This window comes from Salmo salar, chromosome 23 (genome assembly GCF_965601325.2).
Source record: "Salmo salar chromosome 23, fSalSal1, whole genome shotgun sequence".
NCBI lineage: Eukaryota > Metazoa > Chordata > Actinopteri > Salmoniformes > Salmonidae > Salmo > Salmo salar.
In genome coordinates, this window is record NC_138313.1 from 49,429,757 (window position 1) to 49,450,697 (window position 20,941).

Sequence of the window (20,941 nt, forward strand, 5' to 3'; positions counted from 1 at the left end):
GTTATAAACTTCAGAATGTCAGTGTGTATGCTGAACCTACTTCCTCAGTAAATGGAACTATGTATGTATGGAGGGGAAAGCCTGCTATTATCTGTCTATACTATGTATGTATGGAGGGGGAAGCCTGCTATTGTCTGTCTATACTATGTATGTATGGAGGGGGAAGCCTGCTATTATCTGTCTACACTATGTATGTATGGAGGGGGAAGCCTGCTATTATCTGTCTACACTATGTATGTGATGTACAACAAGCAGTGCAGCAGTAATGAATGAGGAGGAAAGTGTTTCCATAGGTTTGTGTTGTTATTATTATTAGCGGCTTGGGTCTTTTTTAATATCAAGGAATATTTCACTTCCTCTGTTCATAGGAGTAACAACATGAATTTGTCCATGAGGCAGAAGTAATGTGGTGCGACTCGAGTTTCGCCATCAGCTGGAAGACTGTGTCCCTTTTTGGTCAGTGTCAGTGGAGGAAAGAGAGAGTGGAGGGATGTTGAGAGACGGACCCTCAGTCTGCTGCTCTCTCCCTCTGCTGAGACTGACCCTCAGTCTGCTGCTCTCTCCCTCTGCTGAGACTGACCCTCAGTCTGCTGCTCTCTCCCTCTGCTGAGACGGACCCTCAGTCTGCTGCTCTCTCCCTCTGCTGAGACTGACCCTCAGTCTGCTGCTCTCTCTCTCTGCTGAGACGGACCATCAGTCTGCAGCTCTCTGCCTCTGCTGAGACTGACCCTCAGTCTGCTACTCTCTCCCTCTGCTGAGACGGACCCCTAAGTCTGCTGCTCTAGAGACTGAGAGGTATAGAGACATACTGTCAAGGTGACAGGTATCCTAGTGGTTTAGAGACTGAGAGGTATAGAGACTTGTCACTCTAAGACAGTTTAATTTCATCTGGTTTCAGAAATAATGTATAGGATATGTTCATAACCCCGTCCACCTATAAGATGTGGGGGGATCTGTATGACTAAGAAGAGATACAAAGAACTCTGATTGTAAAACATCTTCTCTTTTTAGTCCTAGATATGTCTATGGTTACTGCTGAATGTAGTACCTCTAACCCTGATCCTAGGCCAAACAGTAATAACCACATTGTAATGTTAGAACACATAAGTGTATTATAAGGCATTATAAAGGTCATTAAAATAATTATAATATGTACTTCATAGAAACTGTTAACCTTTATATATTCTAACAACTCACATTTTGTTAGATGTATTCCATATTAAGGGTCCTAAACTAGGAACAAAAATATTTGTCTCCCTCTAGATGTTGTATGCAGATCTCTCTCTCTCCCTCCCTGCACCCCTCCTTCCCTTGTTCCCTCCCTCTAACCCCTCCTTCCCTCTAACCCCTCCCTCCCTCTAACCCCAGCCATCTGGCAGAACAAGGAAATCCCTCCCCCTCCCACAGACTCTCTTCTGTGGAAACTAAACTGATCTGAGTCTCTGTGTCGTCTGTCTGTGTGAGAGTGAACAACCGTCCAAATGGCTCAGCAGGGAGTTCTGCTGGACCAGGACCAGTTCCGTTGTTCTGTCTGTCTGGATGTACTGAAGGAACCGGTCACCATCCCCTGTGGACACAGTTACTGTAGAAGCTGTATTGAGGGCTGCTGGGATCAGGATGTTCTGAAAGGGGTCTACAGCTGTCCTCAGTGCACAGAGACCTTCACTCCAAGGCCTAATCTGAGGAAAAATAACATGTTGGCTGAGGTGGTGGAGAAACTGAAGACAGGACTCCAGGCTGCTCCCCCTCCTGCTCTGTGCTGTGCTGGACCTGGAGATGTGGCGTGTGATGTCTGCACTGGGACCAGAAAGCGGAAAGCCCTCATGTCCTGTCTGCCGTGTCTGGCCTCTTACTGTGAGACTCACCTCCTATCTCACTATGAATCTCCTGCTTTGAAGAAGCACAAGCTGGTCAAAGCCACCGCACAACTACAGGAGAAGATCTGCTCTCATCATGACAAACTGCTGGAGGTTTACTGTCGTACCGATCAGCAGTGTATCTGTTATCAGTGTGTGATGGATGAACATAAAGGCCATGATACAGTGTCAGCTGCAGCAGAGAGGACTGAGAAACAGGTAAGACCAGAACAACTTGTTGGTGACTGTCTGATAAACAAAGAGTTAAACATACAATACGAACTGAGGCTGTTTGAATATGAGACCATTCAAATGAAATGGACCCATAAATATGAACACAACCTTGAGTATATAGATATGTTAACCCAGATTCTTCAAATGTATCACCATTTTCTAAAGTCTGTTAGGTTCTGAACACACAGAGTGAAAACTCAAACCAAGTTTATTCACCCACTGGGTCATACAGCTGCAAAGACAATGTTTGATGACACAAGAACATATATTTATAACCTCATACTAGGCGGGGTCAACTGTTACACATGTAGACAGCCAATACATCTCTGTTGCTAGGCAGGAACTGAATTGGTTCCTCTCACTGGTGAAGTCATGGCCCTGCCTGATGCTAAAAGCTTTGTGGGTTTGGAAGTGTATTGTGTGAGATAAGACTGTAGTAGGAGGGTCGTTGGGGTGGGCCTCTCTGGCCCCCCTCCGAGAGGTTTCTTCTCACTTCGTCTGTTGACTTGAACTCGAGCCGAATTCCTGTCTCCTCCCTAGTTCTGCAGCTGGCCTGCCTTATCAGAGACTAACTAGACTGTTGAATTCCTGTCTCCTCCCTAGTTCTGCAGCTGGCCTGCCTTATCAGAGACTAACTAGACTGTTGAATTCCTAGCTCCACCCTAGTTCTGCAGCTGGCCTGCCTTATCAGAGACAAACTAGACTGTTGAATTCCTGGCTCCTCCCTAGTTCTGCAGCTGGCCTGCCTTATCAGAGACTAACTAGACTGTTGAATTCCTGTCTCCTCTCTAGTTCTGCAGCTGGCCTGCCTTATCAGAGACTGAAACTAGTTGCCCTTTGCCTCCCTCTTTAGGAACATTGATATTCAACAATAACATATTTGAACAGAATATTTCAGCACTTCCCCTTGTCTCTCTCAGTAACTTTCCAACACCAAGTTCCTATCCACCCTTCATTGACCCTAACATATACATTCCTTATACATGTAAAGTCATCAATACGATATAGTATGGTAACATGAATAAGTATATTTCTAGCTAGAATCCAACAAGTCAAACATCATTATCATTACTTATCAAACATCATTATCATTCGTTTTCAAACACCATTATCATTCATTATCAAACCCCCAATCAACTCCCTGTTAAAACTATAATCATTCACATGACTACATAATGATATATTTTCAGACAGACACTTCCTCAATATTTTGATCCTTATCTTCTATGGGTCCTATGTCACATTACTATACTATTGATCTACTGGACTAATAAAGTTTGATAGCTCATTGAAGAGTGATTCTCCACAGAGGCAGCTGGGGATGAGTCAGCAGAAGGTCCAGCAGAGTTTCCAGGAGAGAGAGAAGGAGCTGAAGGAGCTCCAAAAGGTTGTGGAGTCTCTCAAGGTGAGTATTGCTGACCAGAGGAGACACATCATTTCACTTCTGTCCTCCAGTCAGAGAGAGGGAGAGACAGGCTCCTCTCCAATCCCACTGACCCCACCGTTGAGAACAGGCTGTCTTGAGCCCTTTAAGAGAATAGACAGCTTAATGTAACTGACGGGATATGAACCCAGGTCTACTGCAGGAGAAACCAACATATTGACCATTACATCAAGAGGACATTCCCTATTGGGCCGACAGTGGTTTAGAAGTCGCAGGCGGGGCTACCTCATCACATTACCATGAGTAACCATGGCTGACTCATGTCCCCTATACATTAACATGGAGCTCTCTCTCTCTCTCTCAATACAATTCAAAGGGCTTTATTGGCATGGGAAACATATGTTTACATATGAACAGAAATGAACAGTGAACATTACACTCACAAAAGTTTCAAAGAAATAGAGACATTTCAAATGTTATAATTCAATTGGAAAACAGAGTTTTTTTGTGGTTTCACGGTGGGTGGAGGTGGAGCAATTGAAGTTGAAGGCTCTTGATGTTTGTGATGCCCGCCGCTTGGTGTGAAGCAGACCAGGTGGTGAGCGTGGTGAAACAGAGGAGTCACTGTCAGCGTTTGAGTTTTTACCGGACAAAGTCATGTTGAGATATATCAGTTATCCTGTTAGAGTCTTTGTGTTGAATCCACTGAGCTGTTTCAGGTGCAACGTTTATGGTCATGTTGCAGCAGTTTGTAGGAGGGAGATTCCACGATGTGGGAAGTGTGCAGGAGGTCATGGGATAGAGGACTGTGTAATTTCGGTGGATAAAGTTGTGTGTGTCAACTGTAGGGGTGTCCATGTTGCTGGGGATCAGAGGTGTCCAGTGAGAGAGAGGCAGGTTAAGGTGGCTAGAGTCAGAGTAGTGCAGAAGGTGGCGTATGCTGAGGCAGTGAAGAAAGTAGAGGAGGATGGGTCAAGGGTGTGGGATCCTGAGAGGATCCCTGTGAGTAGTATCCCTGTGAGTAGTAGATCTGTGCCAGCACAGAGGAATTGGCCAACGAGTGATATATGCTTCAGTAAGGTTGGCTTCTTAGAGTTCAAAGCAATGGTTATCAACTGTACCTCAGAAATGGAACGTAAATCACAGACAATAGATGTTGTGGTGGCAGCTGCAGAGAAGTATTTGGTCATGTGAGATTTGACTTCAGAAGAGTTCCAGGGTGTGTTGAGTGGTGGTGTCCCGTCCTCCCAGGTCGTTGGCATGGTGCAGGAGCAGATAGGGTCAAAGTAGTGGAATGGGGTAGTGGGTTTTTAATGAGTGTAGGGTTAGTTAGCATGGTGCAGGAGCAGATAGGGTCAAAGTAGTGGAATGGGGTAGTGGGTTTTTAATGAGTGTAGGGTTAGTTGGCATGGTGCAGGAGCAGATAGGGTCAAAGTAGTGGAATGGGGTAGTGGGTTTTTAATGAGTGTAGGGTTAGTTGGCATGGTGCAGGAGCAGATAGGGTCAAAGTAGTGGAATGGGGTAGTGGGTTTTTAATGAGTGTAGGGTTAGGACAAATGTAAGATCAGAGACATTTTGATAGATGTGTGGCAGAAGAGATGGGACTCTGAGCACAAGGGACGGCATTTATATGTCCTCTAAAGGTCGGTGGACCAAGATTCAAAGGTCAGATTAGGAAGGAAGAGGTGGTGTTTACTCGATTGTGCTTAGGACATTGTACATTGAACTGGTCCTTACATCTGGTTGGCAGCATGTGAATGGTTTGTGTCTGGAGGGTATTGTCAATGAAACGGTGGAGCATGTATTGTTATATTGTTGTAAGGATGTTGAAGAGAGGGAAAGATTGAAGTGTAGGGTCATTGAGGTTGGATGGGGTTGGGGGGGTGGAAGGGATTTGGGGGATGGGGGAGGGTCTATTAGAAGTTAGTAGGACTCTTTTTTATTTTCTCAGAAGTACTGAGTTAGGTAGGAGGATTTAGAAATGGTGTAAACCGTGATTGAACACACTCCAGCACAGTAGGTGGCGCCATGCACCTTTAACGTTGATTTGCGGACCGCCATTATATCATAGAAGAAGAAGGTGTTGTGGTTCCTGAGGAGGGCTACTATTCTTTTTGCGTATTTTCCAAATGTATTTTGTAGTTGTTAAGGGTTTATTTATTAGTTTCCACTGTTTATCGGTTAGAGTTGAGGGGGGAGTAGGGTAGTTTGTTTGGGAGGTGTGATGTCCTCAACCGAGTGGAGAAGAAACGCTGTCTCTTCAGGTGCGTTCTGGAGAATGGTGTGGAGGAATTATTGATCATGGTCGGTGAACAGGTGGGAGAGGAACATATACACTCTGTATCCAGAATGAACAAGGCGGTGGTTGTGGTAATGTAAAAGGTGAGTCTTGTTGCCCGGCTAGTTACCAGTATGATTCATGTGAGGGGTGTGTTGGTGCTGATTTCAACAAGAGTAGTGGTGTCTAATCTGCCTCCGTTTATTACGGACGAACAGATCCGTAAAGAGTTGGTTCGTTTTGGTCCATTTCCAAGTGGTTTTCTGAACTAAATTCAAGGTTAAACAGGGGAGGGGTGGTACACAGGGTTTGTTAGCACAGATAGTGTGGACATTTTTTACAAATATTTTCTGATGAAACTATCCGCCAAGGAGCCCAGTGATATAATATTAGCATATGTCCCAGCTGTTTGCTGTGGTTTTGAAGTAAATCTCTTCCAGCCCACGTTAACCTTGTAGGTTTACCTCAGGTAACTTATTGTTAACTAGGTTACAGCTACTTGGTGAGGAAGCTCACTGTTCACCTGGTTACATGTTGTAGTGACCTACAGTGTTAGTGAGTGTTTTGTTTTGTACACTTTGTACAAAATAATAAAACGCAGAACTACAGGATGTTTGTTAACATAACTCTTTATTAACTAGCTACAACTACATGTTAGCCTATCTCCAACCACGATCAACTGCCCATGACCTAACCGTCTGGGTGGTCTTAACCAATCACCGCACAGTATGATACGGCGGTAAAATGCATCCAATTATAATTCAGTATGTATTCACATATGAATATTACATCCCCCTTCTTTTAAACAAAATACAAATGTTTTACATATTCTAAGCTTTTCTTTTGGATACATGCTCTGTAGTTTGAACTCAAGGTAAGTAACCATTTATATTGCATAATACACCAACTGAATCAACATAGACTCTGAAACAATGATCCAACTTTTCAAACAAGGGATTCTCAGCAACTCAGCTTTCACTGTAGAAATGACATCTTAACATTTGAAACAAATACAATACCAAAGCATGTCAAGTGAACTTTCAATAACAAGTTTACAGTCTGGAACGCTTTTAGGGCAGCGATCCGCCTACACCCTTTGACATTTCACAGGTCGAGGACAGCTCTGGGCTTGACCTCTCTTCCTGACCTTGTGCGATATGATGTTGAGCATGCTTCTGTGTCAGTCAACAGCTCTTGTGGTGTTGCAGGTAAGTGTGGTGTATGTTGTGCTGTGTGTGTGTTTAGTCCATCACGTTCTCTTTCAGGGGAACAGTTCATCTCATCAGTGTGTTGTTCTTTTGTGTTCAGTAAGTGACGACGATTGCGGCGGTACACTGCTCCTTCTGCTGTGCGGACGTGATATGAACGTTCAGTGTCAGCTGGCTGGATGACGACTGCTGGTTTCCAGAGGCCATGCTCCTGGATTCTAACTGACTCTCCGTCGATCAGTGGTGGCAGTGGTCTAGCTGACCTGTCGTAGTATCGCTTTTGTTGTTGTTGTCTCTGTGCACGTTTTTCATGCATTTCCTTGTAGCTGACAACCTCAGGTTGCAGCTGCTGGTTGGTGCTGGGAAGGGTTGAGCGAAGTCTGCGGCTCATCAACAGCTGGGCTGGTGATCTGAAGTTGTCAACTGGAGTGTTGCGGTATTCAAGGAGACTGAGGTAGGGGTCTCTCTTGTCTGCTTTTGCTTTGTCCATGAGTGATTTAGCAATCTGCACAGATTTTTCAGCAAGGCCATTACTTTGAGGGTAATGTGGGCTTGTGGTGACATGTGTGAACTCCCATGCTTTTGTGAAGGATTCAAACTCATTTGATTTGTAACAGGGCCCATTGTCAGATATTAAAGTCTCTACAATGCCATGCCTGGCAAAGGCTGCTTTCAGCTTGTGTATCACAGCTGCAGATGTGGTGCTGTGAAGCTTGTCGAGTTCGAAGTATCTGCTGTAGTAGTCCACTGTTACAATGTAGTCCTCGTTGTTCCAGGTGAACAGATCGGTTGCCACAACCTGCCAGGGTCGGTCTGGGATACAGTGAGGTAACATTGGCTCTTTGGTGTTTGAGGGGCGTCTTTCAAGACAGATGGTGCATCTACCAACAATGTCCTCTATTTGTTTGCACATTCCAGGCCAAAACAAAATGTCCCGTGCTCTCTGTTTGCACTTTTCCATGCCCATGTGTCCAGCATGGATCTTTGTCAAAATCTCTTCTCTGAGACTGGTAGGAATAATGATTTTCTCTCCTTTGAAAATGATTCCGTTGATCTGTGATAGTTCATCACGATGGTTCCAGAATTCTGAGACGCTCTGAGGGCATTTTCTCCTCTCCTCAGGCCATCCATCCTGTATGACTTTCCTCAGCTGTGTGAGTTGTGAGTCCTTGTCTGTTTCTGCTTGGATCTCCTTCAGTTTCGTGTCACTAACTGGTAAGTTGCTGTACACAGTGTGCACTTGCATGTCCATGCCCTCACTGAGGCTGCTGTCCTTGTAGGTAAGAAACTTCCTGGAGAGTGTGTCTGCGACAGGGATGTCTTTGCCTGGACGGTGAGTGATTGTGAAGTCGTATTTTTGTAGTTGAAGGATCATTCTCTGTAGCCTTGGCGGGGCTGCAGCTAGTGGTTTCCTCATGATTGACTCAAGGGGCTTGTGGTCGGATTCCACAATGACTTGTCGTCCATATACGTACTGATGGAAACGTTTACATCCGAACAGAATGGCATAGAGCTCCTTTTCGATTTGAGCGTAGTTGATTTCACAGTCTGTGAGAGATTTGGAAGCGTAGCCGATGGGCTTTCCTTCTTGCAGTAGCACTGCACCTAGTCCATACTTCGACGCGTCCACTTGGAGTCTGAGCTCTTTGTTGGGGTCGTAGTAGGCAAGGATTGGTCCTGGTTCTCTCGTGATCAAGTCTTTCACATTCTGGAAAGCAATGTCGTGTTGCTTGTCCCAAAGAAACTCACTGGACTGCTTTAGCAGTTGACGCAGGGGTGCATTAGCATTGGAGAGGCTGGGTGCGAACTTGGCTAAGTAGTTGACCATGCCAAGCACTGTTTCCAGCTCTGCACGGTTCTTTGGTGGCTCCATTTCTTTTATGGCTGAGATCTTCTGTGGATCTGGCTTGATTCCATTCGCTGTGAGAAGATGTCCGAAGTAGCTGACCTCTGTAGCGCTGACTGTGCTCTTCTCAGGGTTGAGCCGGACTCCTCTCTCGCGGGACCTTTGCAGCATCGCGCGGAGGTTTCGGTCGTGCTCCTCTTTGGTTCGACCATAAACAAGGATGTCGTCCACAATTGCCACAACTCCGTCGAGGCCTTCATATACTTCGTCAATCTTTCGCTGAAACTCGTCTTGGGCTGAGATAATCCCAAAAGGCAGGCGACGGAACCTGTAGCGTCCAAACGGTGTGTTGAATGTTGTGAGCTTAGATGACTCTTCTGTGAGCTTGATAGCCCAGTAGCCTGATCTAGCGTCCATGACACTGAAGTAGTGTGCTCCCGCTAGCTTGTGCGTGATACCATCTAGCGTCGGTAAAGGGTAATGGGGCCGTTTGATAGCCTTGTTCAAGTCTCTTGGGTCGAGGCATACTCGGAGCTTGCCTGTGCGTGGTTTCTCCACCACCACTAACGCGTTTACCCAGTCAGTCGGTTCTGTAACCTTGGTGACTATGTCAGATTGCTCCATGCTCTCCAACTCTTTCTTCAGACGGGCACGGAGAGCAAGGGGGATCTTTCTCGGTGGGTAGACCACAGGGGTTGCGTCTGGGTCAAGGTGAATGGTACATTCTCCTGGGAATAATCCTATTCCTGTAAAGACATCAGCAAACTCCTCCAGTACATTTTCTGTCTCTACTGGTGCTGTTACTGATAAAACTAGCTTGATGAGGTCCATGTCTAAACATGCTTTAAGACCTAGCACTGCAGGTGCTCTAGTGTCAACAACGTAAAAGTCCAACATCATGTCACTTTCCTTGTATTTGCATTTGAAAGTGCATGTGCCTTTTACTGGGAGCTGTTCACCACCATAACCATTCAGTCTGCGCATGGTGGGCTGTAGCTCGCACTCAGATGTCAAGCTGCGGTACTTATTCAGAGGAATAATGTTTACTTGTGCACCAGTGTCTAGTTTGAACTTTAGTTTTGTGCCTTGTGTTCCTATCTCAATGTCAGCAAAGGCTTGCTCTGTCTCTGATATGTGACTTTTCTGTGTCACTGAATCAATAAACAGTTCATCATCATTTGACTCTTTGATTGACATTTCATCTTCACTCACTGTGTGTACTGTTTTTCCACGGTAAGCTCTGCACACTTTTGCAAAGTGATTCCATTTACCACATTTAGTACACTGTTTGCCTTTAGCTGGGCAATTTCCTTGTTCGCCATGCACTTTGTATCCACAATATCCACATGTTTTGGGGCGTTTTGAGTCTGTGTCGCTCTGTTTTGGAGTTATGTCTCTCTCCGTTCTGAAACGCTCTCTCTGGGCACCGGAGGTGTGCTTTGATGTCTGCCTGACTGCGTGCACTGCTTGTTCACGTGATGCGCTCGTGCTGCGGCGCGAAATGGTTTTCATCTGAGCCTGTGCTAGCTCGTGAGATCTGGCTATGTCGATAGCTTTGTCCAGCGTTAGCTCAGACCCAACATTCAAAAGTTTCTCTCTCACTCGCGGTGAGTGTATTCCAAATACAATACGGTCCCTGACCATCTCATCCTTGTTTGCATAATCACAGTCTTTCACAAGCAGACGCAGCTCAGTCACAAACTGGTCAAAAGACTCGCTAGCTCCCTGTACTTTCTCATGGAATTTGTACCTAGCGAAAATTGTATTAGTCTTCGGCACAACATATGCTTCAAAACGATCGTAGTATGTTTTCAGTACCTTTGATTCAGCCTCGGTAAGTGTCCATGTGTTGTAAATATCTCTCCCTTTTTCACCGATCCAGAGGAGCAGGTAGCTACATTTTTCCTCTTCTCCTCTTTCCTTCAGGGGACCCGTGAACATTAGCTCCACATGCTGTTTGTACTTACGCCATGCATCGGGTAAGTTTGTAGACTCCCAGTCCATTCGAGGTGAAGGAACTCCAGAAAAATCCATCTTTTAAGACCATTTACTCTGACACCATGTTTTGTTTTGTACACTTTGTACAAAATAATAAAACGCAGAACTACAGGATGTTTGTTAACATAACTCTTTATTAACTAGCTACAACTACATGTTAGCCTATCTCCAACCACGATCAACTGCCCATGACCTAACCGTCTGGGTAGTCTTAACCAATCACCGCACAGTATGATACGGCGGTAAAATGCATCCAATTATAATTCAGTATGTATTCACATATGAATATTACAGTGAGTAGAACAGATGGTTGGTGCAAAGACATCAAACGTTAAACATGTTTAAACATATTTTATTTCAGAAAAAGGTTTAAAACCTAAACAAAACGTATGTCCCTGTCCTCTTTTTCAAGATGTGTCCGATTTAAACAGATTTGTTGTTTCTAAATGGCTGCTGGGTAATATGATAATCGTTGAAATCTGTTGGTTCGTAGGCATCAAATAGAGAGAATGCTGCGCAGTTTCACTGAGTTGTAAACCAAATGGACAGGTGGAGCTCATTGATTTGTAGCTCTGACTCAGTTGCTACCTCAGATTATGAGCCTATCCTGTTAGGGCTAGGGGGCAGCATTGACACGGCTGGATAAAAAACATACCCGATTTAATCTGGTTACCACTCCTACTCAGTAACTAGAATATGCATATACTTATTACATATGGATAGAAAACACCCTAAATTTTCTAAAACTGTTTGAATGGTGTCTGTGAGTATAACAGAACTCAAATGGCAGGTCAAAACCTGAGAGATTCCTTTACAGGAAGTGGCCTGTCTGACCATTTCTGGAACTTCTTTGCCATCTCTATCATTTACTAAGGATCTCTGCTCTAACGTGACACTTCCCACGTCGTCCATAGGCTCTCAGAGCCCGGGAAAAAAGAGAATGTCGTCATTCCAGCCACAGGCTGAAACACATTATCGCCTTTCTCAAGTGGCCCATCAAGAGACACTAGTTTATGCGCGTGACCCCGACCGCCCCCGCCTTTGGGATTTTTTCCTCTGTTTGCCGAAAAGGAGATTCCCTGTCGGAATTTTATCGCTTTTCTACGAGAAAAATGACGTAAAAATTGATTTTAAACAGTGGTTGACATGCTTCGACGTACGGCAATGGAATACTTTGAATTTTATTGTCAGGAATTGCGCCAAGCGCGCGACACTTCTTTACTATTTCGGATAGTGTCTGGAACGCACGAACAAAACGCCGCTATTCGGATATAACGATGGATTATTTTGGACCAAACCAACATTTGTTATTGAAGTAGACGTCCTGGGTGTGCATTCTGACGAAGACAACAAAAGGTAATGACATTTTTATAATAGTAAATATGATTATGGTGAGTGCTAAACTTGCCGGGTGTCTAAATAGCGAGCCCGTGATGCCTGGGCTATGTACTTAGAATATTGCAAAATGTGCTTTCACCAAAAAGCTATTTTAAAATCGGACATATCGAGTGCATAGAGGAGGTCTGTATCTATAATTCTTAAAATAATTGTTATGCTTTTTGTGAACGTTTATCGTGAGTAATTTAGTAAAATGTTAGCGAATTCCCCGTAAGTTTGCGGGGGGTATGCTAGTTCTGAACGTCACATGCTAATGTAAAAAGCTGGTTTTTGATATAAATATGAACTTGATTGAACAAAACATGCATGTATTGTATAACATAATGTCCTAGGGTTGTCATCTGATGAAGATCATCAAAGGTGAGTGCTGCATTTAGCTGTCTTCTGGGTTTTGGTGACATTATATGCTGGCTTGAAAAATGGGTGTCTGATTATTTCTGGCTTGGTACTCTGCTGACATAATCTAATGTTTTGCTTTCGTTGTAAAGCCTTTTTGAAATCGGACAGTGTGGTTAGATTAACGAGAGTCTTATCTTTAAATGGCTGTAAAATAGTCATATGTTTGAGAAATTGAAGTAATATGATTTTGAAGATTTTGAAAATCGCGCCACAGGATGGCAGTGGCTGTTACGTAGGTGGGACGAATTCGTCCCGCCGGTCCCATAGAGGCTATCAAGTGTGGTGAATGAGGTATGTAGTACCCACAGAAGACCACAGGGAGGAGCAAGAGAGATATAAACCCATACAGTTTTTCTCTTTAAATACCCTGAACCTAACAATCAATCAAATGTATTTATGAAGCCCTTTTTACATCAGCAGATGTCACAAAGTGCTGTACAGAAACTCTAACCCTACGTATAACCTATTTTAGCCTGAACCCTAATTCTAGGGTAGGGTAGCCTACAACTATTTTAGTAATAATATTATGTTAGTAAATACCGTTTTAGTACTAAATAACATTTGTTATTTTTTAAATAAAACCTATGTAAGCATTTGCTTTTTATTAGTTATTTTATTATATTTATTATTGCAAGGCAGAACACTTGATAAACAAGACTCATTTGTTTTATATGTTAAATGTGGTTTGAACTGGGTGACATAGTAACCTCTGTGAAAGTCCAACAATTGGCGTGGGACAGGTGGGGCAGGTTTGAGACTGATCTCTCTAATTAAATACACTTTATTTCTCAGCTGCCTCACCAATGTCTTTACGTGAATTAATAACTTTTAATTGGTAAATATTTCCAATAGATGGCAGCATAAGACCACGTAGCATCAGTAATAGGCTACAAGGAGCAATATGATTGACATAAAATAGCATGCAACCAAAGACAATGTCCCATGATTTTCTAAAATGGTAACTACCTACTGTCTCTGTCTCTCTGTTTCTCTCTCTCTGTCTCTGTCTCTCTCTCTCTCTCAACAGCGCTCTGCACAGGCAGCAGTGGAGGACAGTGATCAGATCTTTACTGAGCTGATCCGCTCCATTGAGAGAAGGAGCTCTGAGGTGAAGGAGCTGATCAGAGCCCAAGAGAAGGCTCAAGTGAGTCAAGCTGAAGGACTCCTGGAGCAACTGAAGCAGGAGATAGCTGAGCTGAGGAAGAGAAGCACTGAGCTGGAGCAGCTCTCACACACAGAGGATCACATCCATTTCCTCCAGGTAACTAAACTGTCTTGTTACATGTGATATGAAATTAACTTAATGTGAAACTATTCATCTCAATCATTATGTTGTCCTGTCTGTCTCTCTGTCCCTCTCTCTCTCTCTCTCTGTCCCTCTCTCTCTCTGTCCCTCTCTCTCTCTGTCCCTCTCTCTGTCTGTGTCCCTCTCTCTGTCTGTGTCCCTCTCTCTGTCTGTGTCCCTCTCTCTGTCTGTGTCCCTCTCTCTGTCTGTGTCCCTCTCTCTGTCTGTGTCCCTCTCTCTGTCTGTGTCCCTCTCTCTGTCTGTGTCCCTCTCTCTGTCTGTGTCCCTCGCTCTGTCTGTGTCCCTCGCTCTGTCTCTGTCCCTCTGTCCCTCTTTGTCCCTCTTTGTCCGTCTCTCTCTCTGTCCCTCTCTCTCTGTCCCCCTCTCTCTCTCTCTGTCCCCCTCTCTCTCTCTGTGTCCCCCTCTCTCTCTCTGTGTCCCCCTCTCTCTCTCTGTGTCCCCCTCTCTCTCTCTGTGTCCCCCTCGCTCTCTCTCTGTCCCTCTTTGTCCCTCTCTCTGTGTCCCTCTCTCTGTGTCCCCCCTCTCTCTGTGTCCCCCCTCTCTCTGTGTCCCCCCTCTCTCTGTGTCCCCCTCTCTCTGTGTCCCCCCCTCTCTCTGTGTCCCCCCCTCTCTCTGTGTCCCCCCCTCTCTCTGTGTCCCCCCCTCTCTCTGTGTCCCCCCCTCTCTCTGTGTCCCCCCCTCTCTCTGTGTCCCCCCCCTCTCTCTGTGTCCCTCTCCCTCTCTGTCCCTCTCTCTCTTTGTCCCTCATTGTCCCTCCCTCTCTTTGTCCCTCTTTGTCCCTCTCTCTTTGTCCCTCTTTGTCCCTCTCATTCTTTGTCTCTCTTTGTCCCTCTTTGTCCCTCTCTCTCTTTGTCCATCTTTGTCCCTCTCTTTGTTTGTCCGTCTTTGTCCCTCTCTCTGTCCCTCTCTCTCTGTGTACCTGTCTCTGTCACCTCTCTTTGTGTCCTTGTCTCTGTGTCCCCCTGTCTCTCTGTGTCCCCCTCTCTCTCTCTGTCCCCCTCTCTCTCTGTCCCTCTCTCTCTCTCTCTCTGTGTCCCCCCTCTCTCTGTGTCCCCCCCTCTCTCTGTGTCCCCCCCTCTCTCTGTGTCCCCCCCTCTCTCTGTGTCCCCCCCTCTCTCTGTGTCCCCCCCTCTATCTGTGTCCCCCCCTCTCTCTCTGTCCCCCTCTCTCTCTCTGTCCCCCTCTCTCTCTCTGTCCCTCTCTCTCTTTGTCCCTTTTTGTCCCCCTCTCTCTCTCTGTCCCTCTCTCTCTTTGTCCCTCTTTTTCCCTCTGTCTCTGTCCCTCTATATCTCTGTCCCTCTCTCTCTCTCTCCCTGTCCCTCTCTCTTTCTGTCCCTCTTTGTCCCTCTGTCCCTCTCTCTCTCTGTCCCTCTCTCTCTCTGTCCCTCTCTCTCTCTGTCCCTCTCTCTGTCTGTGTCCCTCTCTCTGTCTGTGTCCCTCTCTCTGTCTGTGTCCCTCTCTCTGTCTGTGTCCCTCTCTCTGTCTGTGTCCCTCTCTCTGTCTGTGTCCCTCTCTCTGTCTGTGTCCCTCGCTCTGTCTGTGTCCCTCGCTCTGTCTGTGTCCCTCGCTCTGTCTCTGTCCCTCTGTCCCTCTTTGTCCCTCTTTGTCCGTCTCTCTCTCTGTCCCTCTCTCTCTGTCCCCCTCTCTCTCTCTCTGTCCCCCTCTCTCTCTCTGTGTCCCCCTCTCTCTCTGTGTCCCCCTCTCTCTCTCTGTGTCCCCCTCTCTCTCTCTGTGTCCCCCTCGCTCTCTCTCTGTCCCTCTTTGTCCCTCTCTCTGTGTCCCTCTCTCTGTGTCCCCCCTCTCTCTGTGTCCCCCCTCTCTCTGTGTCCCCCCTCTCTCTGTGTCCCCCTCTCTCTGTGTCCCCCCCTCTCTCTGTGTCCCCCCCTCTCTCTGTGTCCCCCCCTCTCTCTGTGTCCCCCCCTCTCTCTGTGTCCCCCCCTCTCTCTGTGTCCCCCCCCTCTCTCTGTGTCCCTCTCCCTCTCTGTCCCTCTCTCTCTTTGTCCCTCATTGTCCCTCCCTCTCTTTGTCCCTCTTTGTCCCTCTCTCTTTGTCCCTCTTTGTCCCTCTCATTCTTTGTCTCTCTTTGTCCCTCTTTGTCCCTCTCTCTCTTTGTCCATCTTTGTCCCTCTCTTTGTTTGTCCGTCTTTGTCCCTCTCTCTGTCCCTCTCTCTCTGTGTACCTGTCTCTGTCACCTCTCTTTGTGTCCTTGTCTCTGTGTCCCCCTGTCTCTCTGTGTCCCCCTCTCTCTCTCTGTCCCCCTCTCTCTCTGTCCCTCTCTCTCTCTCTCTCTGTGTCCCCCCTCTCTCTGTGTCCCCCCCTCTCTCTGTGTCCCCCCCTCTCTCTGTGTCCCCCCCTCTCTCTGTGTCCCCCCCTCTCTCTGTGTCCCCCCCTCTATCTGTGTCCCCCCCTCTCTCTCTGTCCCCCTCTCTCTCTCTGTCCCCCTCTCTCTCTCTGTCCCTCTCTCTCTTTGTCCCTTTTTGTCCCCCTCTCTCTCTCTGTCCCTCTCTCTCTTTGTCCCTCTTTTTCCCTCTGTCTCTGTCCCTCTATATCTCTGTCCCTCTCTCTCTCTCTCTGTGTCCCTCTCTCTCTTTGTCCGTCTGTGTCCCTCTCTCTCTGTGTCTCTTTGTGTCCCTCTCTTTCTGTGTCCCTCTCTCTCTCTGTGTCCCTCTCTCTCTCTGTGTCCCTCTGTCTCTGTGTCCCCCTCTGTCTCTGTGTCCCCCTCTGTCTCTGTGTCCCCCTCTGTCTCTGTGTCCCCCTCTGTCTCTGTGTCCCCCCTCTCTCTGTGTCCCCCCCTCTCTCTGTGTCCCCCCTCTCTCTGTGTCCCCCCTCTCTCTGTGCCCCCCCCTCTCTGTGTCCCCCCCTCTCTCTGTGTCCCCCCCTCTCTCTGTGTCCCCCCCTCTCTCTGTGTCCCCCTCTCTCTCTCTGTCCCCCTCTCTCTCTCTGTCCCTCTATCTCTCTTTGTCCCTCTCTCTCTTTGTCCCTCTTTGTCCCTCTCTCTCTTTGTCCCTCTTTGTCCCTCTCTCTCTTTGTCCATCTTTGTCCCTCTCTTTGTTTGTCCGTCTTTGTCCCTCTCTCTGTCCCTCTCTCTCTGTGTACCTGTCTCTGTGTCCCCCTGTCTCTCTGTGTCCCCCTCTCTCTCTGTGCCCCCCTCTCTCTCTGTGTCCCCCTCTCTCTCCCTCTCTCTGTCCCCATCTCTCTCCCTCTCTCTGTCCCCATCTCTCTCTCTCTCTCTGTCCCCATCTCTCCCTCTCTGTCCCTCTCCCTCTTTGTCCCTCTTTGTCCCTCCCTCTTTGTCCCTCTCTGTCCCTCTCCCTCTCTGTCCCTCTCTCTTTGTCCCTCTCTCTCTTTGTCCCTCTCTCATTGTCCCTCTTTGTCCCTCTCTCTCTTTGTCCCTCTCTCATTGTCTCTCTTTGTCCCTCTCTCTCTTTGTCCCTCTCTCTCTGTGTCCCCCTCTCTCTCTGTGTCCCTCTCTGTCCCCCTCTCTCTCTCTCTGTGTCCCCCTCTCTCTCTGTGTCCCTCTCTGTCCCCCTCTCTCTCTGTGTCCCTCTCTGTCTCTCTCTGTGTCCCTCTCTCTCTTTGTCCCTCTTTGTCCCTCTCTCTCTTTGTCCGTCTGTGTCCCTCTCTCTCTTTGTCCGTCTGTGTCCCTCTCTCTCTGTGTCCGTCTGTGTCCCTCTCTTTCTGTGTCCCTCTCTCTCTCTGTGTCCCTCTCTCTCTCTGTGTCCCTCTCTTTCTGTGTCCCTCTCTCTCTCCGTGTCCCCCTCTCTCTCCGTGTCCCCCTCTCTCTCCGTGTCCCCCTCTCTCTCTGTGTCCCCCTCTCTTTCTGTGTCCCTCTCTCTCTCTGTGTCCCTCTCTCTCTCTGTGTCCCTCTGTCTCTGTGTCCCCCTCTGTCTCTGTGTCCCCCTCTGTCTCTGTGTCCCCCTCTCTCTCCGTGTCCCCCTCTCTCTCCGTGTCCCCCTCTCTCTCCGTGTCCCCCTCTCTCTCCGTGTCCCCCTCTCTCTCCGTGTCCCCCTCTCTCTCCGTGTCCCCCTCTCTCTCTGTGTCCCCCTCTCTCTCTGTGTCCCCCTCTCTCTCTGTGTCCCCCTCTCTCTCTGTGTCCCCCTCTCTCTCTGTGTCCCCCTCTCTCTCTGTGTGTCCCTCTCTCTCTGTGTGTCCCTCTGTCTCTGTGTGTCCCTCTGTCTCTGTGTGTCCCTCTGTCTCTGTGTGTCCCTCTGTCTCTGTGTCCCCCTCTGTCTCTGTGTCCCCCTCTGTCTCTGTGTCCCCCTCTGTCTCTGTGTCCCCCCTCTCTCTGTTTCCCTCTCTCTCTCTCTGTGTCTCTCCCTCTCTGTCTGTGTCCCCCTCTCCCTCTCTGTCCCTCTCTCCCTCTCTGTCCCTCTCTCTGTCCCCATCTCTCTCTCTTTGTCCCTCTGTGTCCCTCTCTGTCTCTCTCTCGGTCCCCCTCTCTCTCTCTCTGTCCGTCCCTCTCTCTCTCTCTCTCTCTCTCTCTCTCTCTCTCTTTCTCTCTCCAGAGTTATCAGTCTCTCTCCAGTATCAGTGTATCTTCAGACTTACCCAGCATCGTTGTCCGTCCTCTTCAGTACTTTGGAGATGTGAGTAAGACTGTGTCTGAACTGAGAGAGAAACTAGAAGACTTCCTTAAAGGAGAATGGACCAAGATCTCCACTACAGGTGTGTTGAAAACAATAAGAACATCAACTTTAGACCATTGAAAGTTCCCTACTAGTCATATACATGTGGAATATGGTATGATGATAACATTCCCTCTCTCTGTCAATGTGTTTGTGTGTCTGTAGTGAATATAGTGGATGTTGTACTGCCTCCAGAGCCCAAGACCAGAGAACAGTTGTTACCATGTGAGTCTCTTTATTGTGAAGTAACTAACAGTCTCTTTTTACTGACACTCCTAACAATCCCTCTAGAAATATATAGCAATAGTAGATCTAATCAAAGACTGGGTATCTATCTGACTCCTCATATTTCTCTGATTTGATCTCTGCTGTGCTCTAATCAAAGACAGGGTAGATACAGTATCTGACTTAACTTATTGTTCTGACTCCCCTCATTGGTCTCTGCTCTGCTCTTCTCCCAGATTCCTGTCAGCTCACACTGGATCCAAACACAGCACACACACGCCTCTCTCTGTCTAAAGGGAACAGAAAGGTGACCTGTACAGACCAAGTCCAACCATATCCTGACCATCCAGACAGATTCACCAACTACTGGCAGGTTCTGTGTAGAGAGGGTCTGTCTGGACGCTGTTACTGGGAGGTGAAGTGGAGTGGTAATGTTGAGGAGTGGGTTTATACAGCAGTCTCATATAAAGACATCAGCAGAACAGAGAGAGGTTATAGAGGTGTATTTGGAAACAATAACAAGTCCTGGAGTTTACAGTGCTGTAGTGATGGTTATTGTTTCAGACACAATGATGTTAAGACTAAAGTATCAGGCCCTCAGTCCTCCAGAGTAGGAGTGTACCTGGATCACAAGGCAGGTACTCTGTCCTTCTACAGTGTCTCTGACACAATGACCCTCCTCCACAGAGTCCAGACCACATTCACTCAGCCTCTCTATCCTGGGTTTAGGGTCTATGGTACTGCTGAGCTGGTTAAACTGTAGTAGGGTCCACATAGATACTAGTCATGCTGGTGTAGTCTATAGCTGAGCTGGTTAAACTGTATTAGGGTCCACATAGATACTAGTCATGCTGGTGTAGTCTATAGCTGAGCTGGTTAAACTGTAGTAGGGTCCACATAGATACTAGTCATGCTGGTGTAGTCTATAGCTGAGCTGGTTAAACTGTAGTAGGGTCCACATAGATACTAGTCATGCTGGTGTAGTCTATAGCTGAGCTGGTTAAACTGTAGTAGGGTCCACATAGATACTAGTCATGCTGGTGTAGTCTATAGCTGAGCTGGTTAAACTGTAGTAGGGTCCACATAGATACTAGTCATGCTGGTGTAGTCTATAGCTGAGCTGGTTAAACTGTAGTAGGGTCCACATAGATACTAGTCATGCTGGTGTAGTCTATAGCTGAGCTGGTTAAACTGTAGTAGGGTCCACATAGATACTAGTCATGCTGGTGTAGTCTATAGCTGAGCTGGTTAAACTGTAGTAGGGTCCACATAGATACTAGTCATGCTGGTGTAGTCTATAGCTGAGCTGGTTAAACTGTAGTAGGGTCCACATAGATACTAGTCATGCTGGTGTAGTCTATAGCTGAGCTGGTTAAACTGTAGTAGGGTCCACATAGATACTAGTCATGCTGGTGTAGTCTATAGCTGAGCTGGTTAAACTGTAGTAGGGTCCACATAGATACTAGTCATGCTGGTGTAGTCTATAGCTGAGCTGGTTAAACTGTAGTAGGGTCCACATAGATACTAGTCATGCTGGTGTAGTCTATAGCTGAGCTGGTTAAACTGTAGTAGGGTCCACATAGATACTAGTCATGCTGGTGTAGTCTATAGCTGAGCTGGTTAAACTGTAGTAGGGTCCACATAGATACTAGTCATGCTGGTGTAGTCTATAGCTGAGCTGGTTAAACTGTAGTAGGGTCCACATAGATACTAGTCATGCTGGTGTAGTCTATAGCTGAGCTGGTTAAACTGTAGTAGGGTCCACATAGATACTAGTCATGCTGGTGTAGTCTATAGCTGAGCTGGTTAAACTGTAGTAGGGTCCACATAGATACTAGTCATGCTGGTGTAGTCTATAGCTGAGCTGGTTAAACTGTAGTAGGGTCCACATAGATACTAGTCATGCTGGTGTAGTCTATAGCTGAGCTGGTTAAACTGTAGTAGGGTCCACATAGATACTAGTCATGCTGGTGTAGTCTATAGCTGAGCTGGTTAAACTGTAGTAGGGTCCACATAGATACTAGTCATGCTGGTGTAGTCTATAGCTGAGCTGGTTAAACTGTAGTAGGGTCCACATAGATACTAGTCATGCTGGTGTAGTCTATAGCTGAGCTGGTTAAACTGTAGTAGGGTCCACATAGATACTAGTCATGCTGGTGTAGTCTATAGCTGAGCTGGTTAAAC

The 20,941-nt window shown here is 46.9% G+C and overlaps 3 protein-coding genes across 7 annotated transcripts in view; 2 read left to right on the top strand and 1 right to left on the bottom strand.

Annotated features, from left to right (window-relative positions):
* The window catches only part of LOC123731752 (tripartite motif-containing protein 16), a 240,257-nt gene that overhangs the window by 51,883 nt on the left and 167,433 nt on the right, over positions 1–20,941 (bottom strand). The window lies entirely within an intron of this gene.
* LOC106568624 (tripartite motif-containing protein 16) overlaps positions 1–20,941 on the top strand; it is a 73,219-nt gene that overhangs the window by 31,092 nt on the left and 21,186 nt on the right. The gene's annotated exons all lie outside the window — the stretch shown is intronic.
* On the top strand, positions 1,283–19,745 carry LOC123731782 (tripartite motif-containing protein 16). 2 transcript variants are annotated; one of them, XM_082968280.1, is made up of 6 exons: positions 1,301–2,075; positions 3,400–3,495; positions 13,629–13,862; positions 18,413–18,572; positions 18,698–18,757; positions 18,994–19,739. In XM_082968280.1, the coding sequence occupies exons 1-6, from the start codon at positions 1,482–1,484 to the stop codon at positions 19,518–19,520; spliced, it is 1,671 nt and encodes a 556-aa protein (XP_082824406.1). In that variant the 5' UTR covers positions 1,301–1,481; the 3' UTR covers positions 19,521–19,739. The 2 variants fall into 2 exon arrangements, with proteins under 2 accessions (XP_082824407.1, XP_082824406.1); XM_082968281.1 differs by lacking the exon at positions 13,629–13,862 and having other exon boundaries at positions 1,283–2,075; positions 18,994–19,745.

What these genes read in the sequence shown, in the direction of transcription:
- LOC123731782 (XM_082968280.1), top strand. Translation starts at nt 1,482, where the DNA reads ATGGCTCAGCAGGGAGTTCTGCTGGACCAGGACCAGTTCCGTTGTTCT. An exon ending in ATCACATCCATTTCCTCCAG is followed by an intron (nt 13,863 to 18,412) that starts GTAACTAAACTG and finishes TTCTCTCTCCAG; the next exon opens with AGTTATCAGTCTCTCTCCAG. An exon ending in GACCAAGATCTCCACTACAG is followed by an intron (nt 18,573 to 18,697) that starts GTGTGTTGAAAA and finishes GTGTGTCTGTAG; the next exon opens with TGAATATAGTGGATGTTGTA.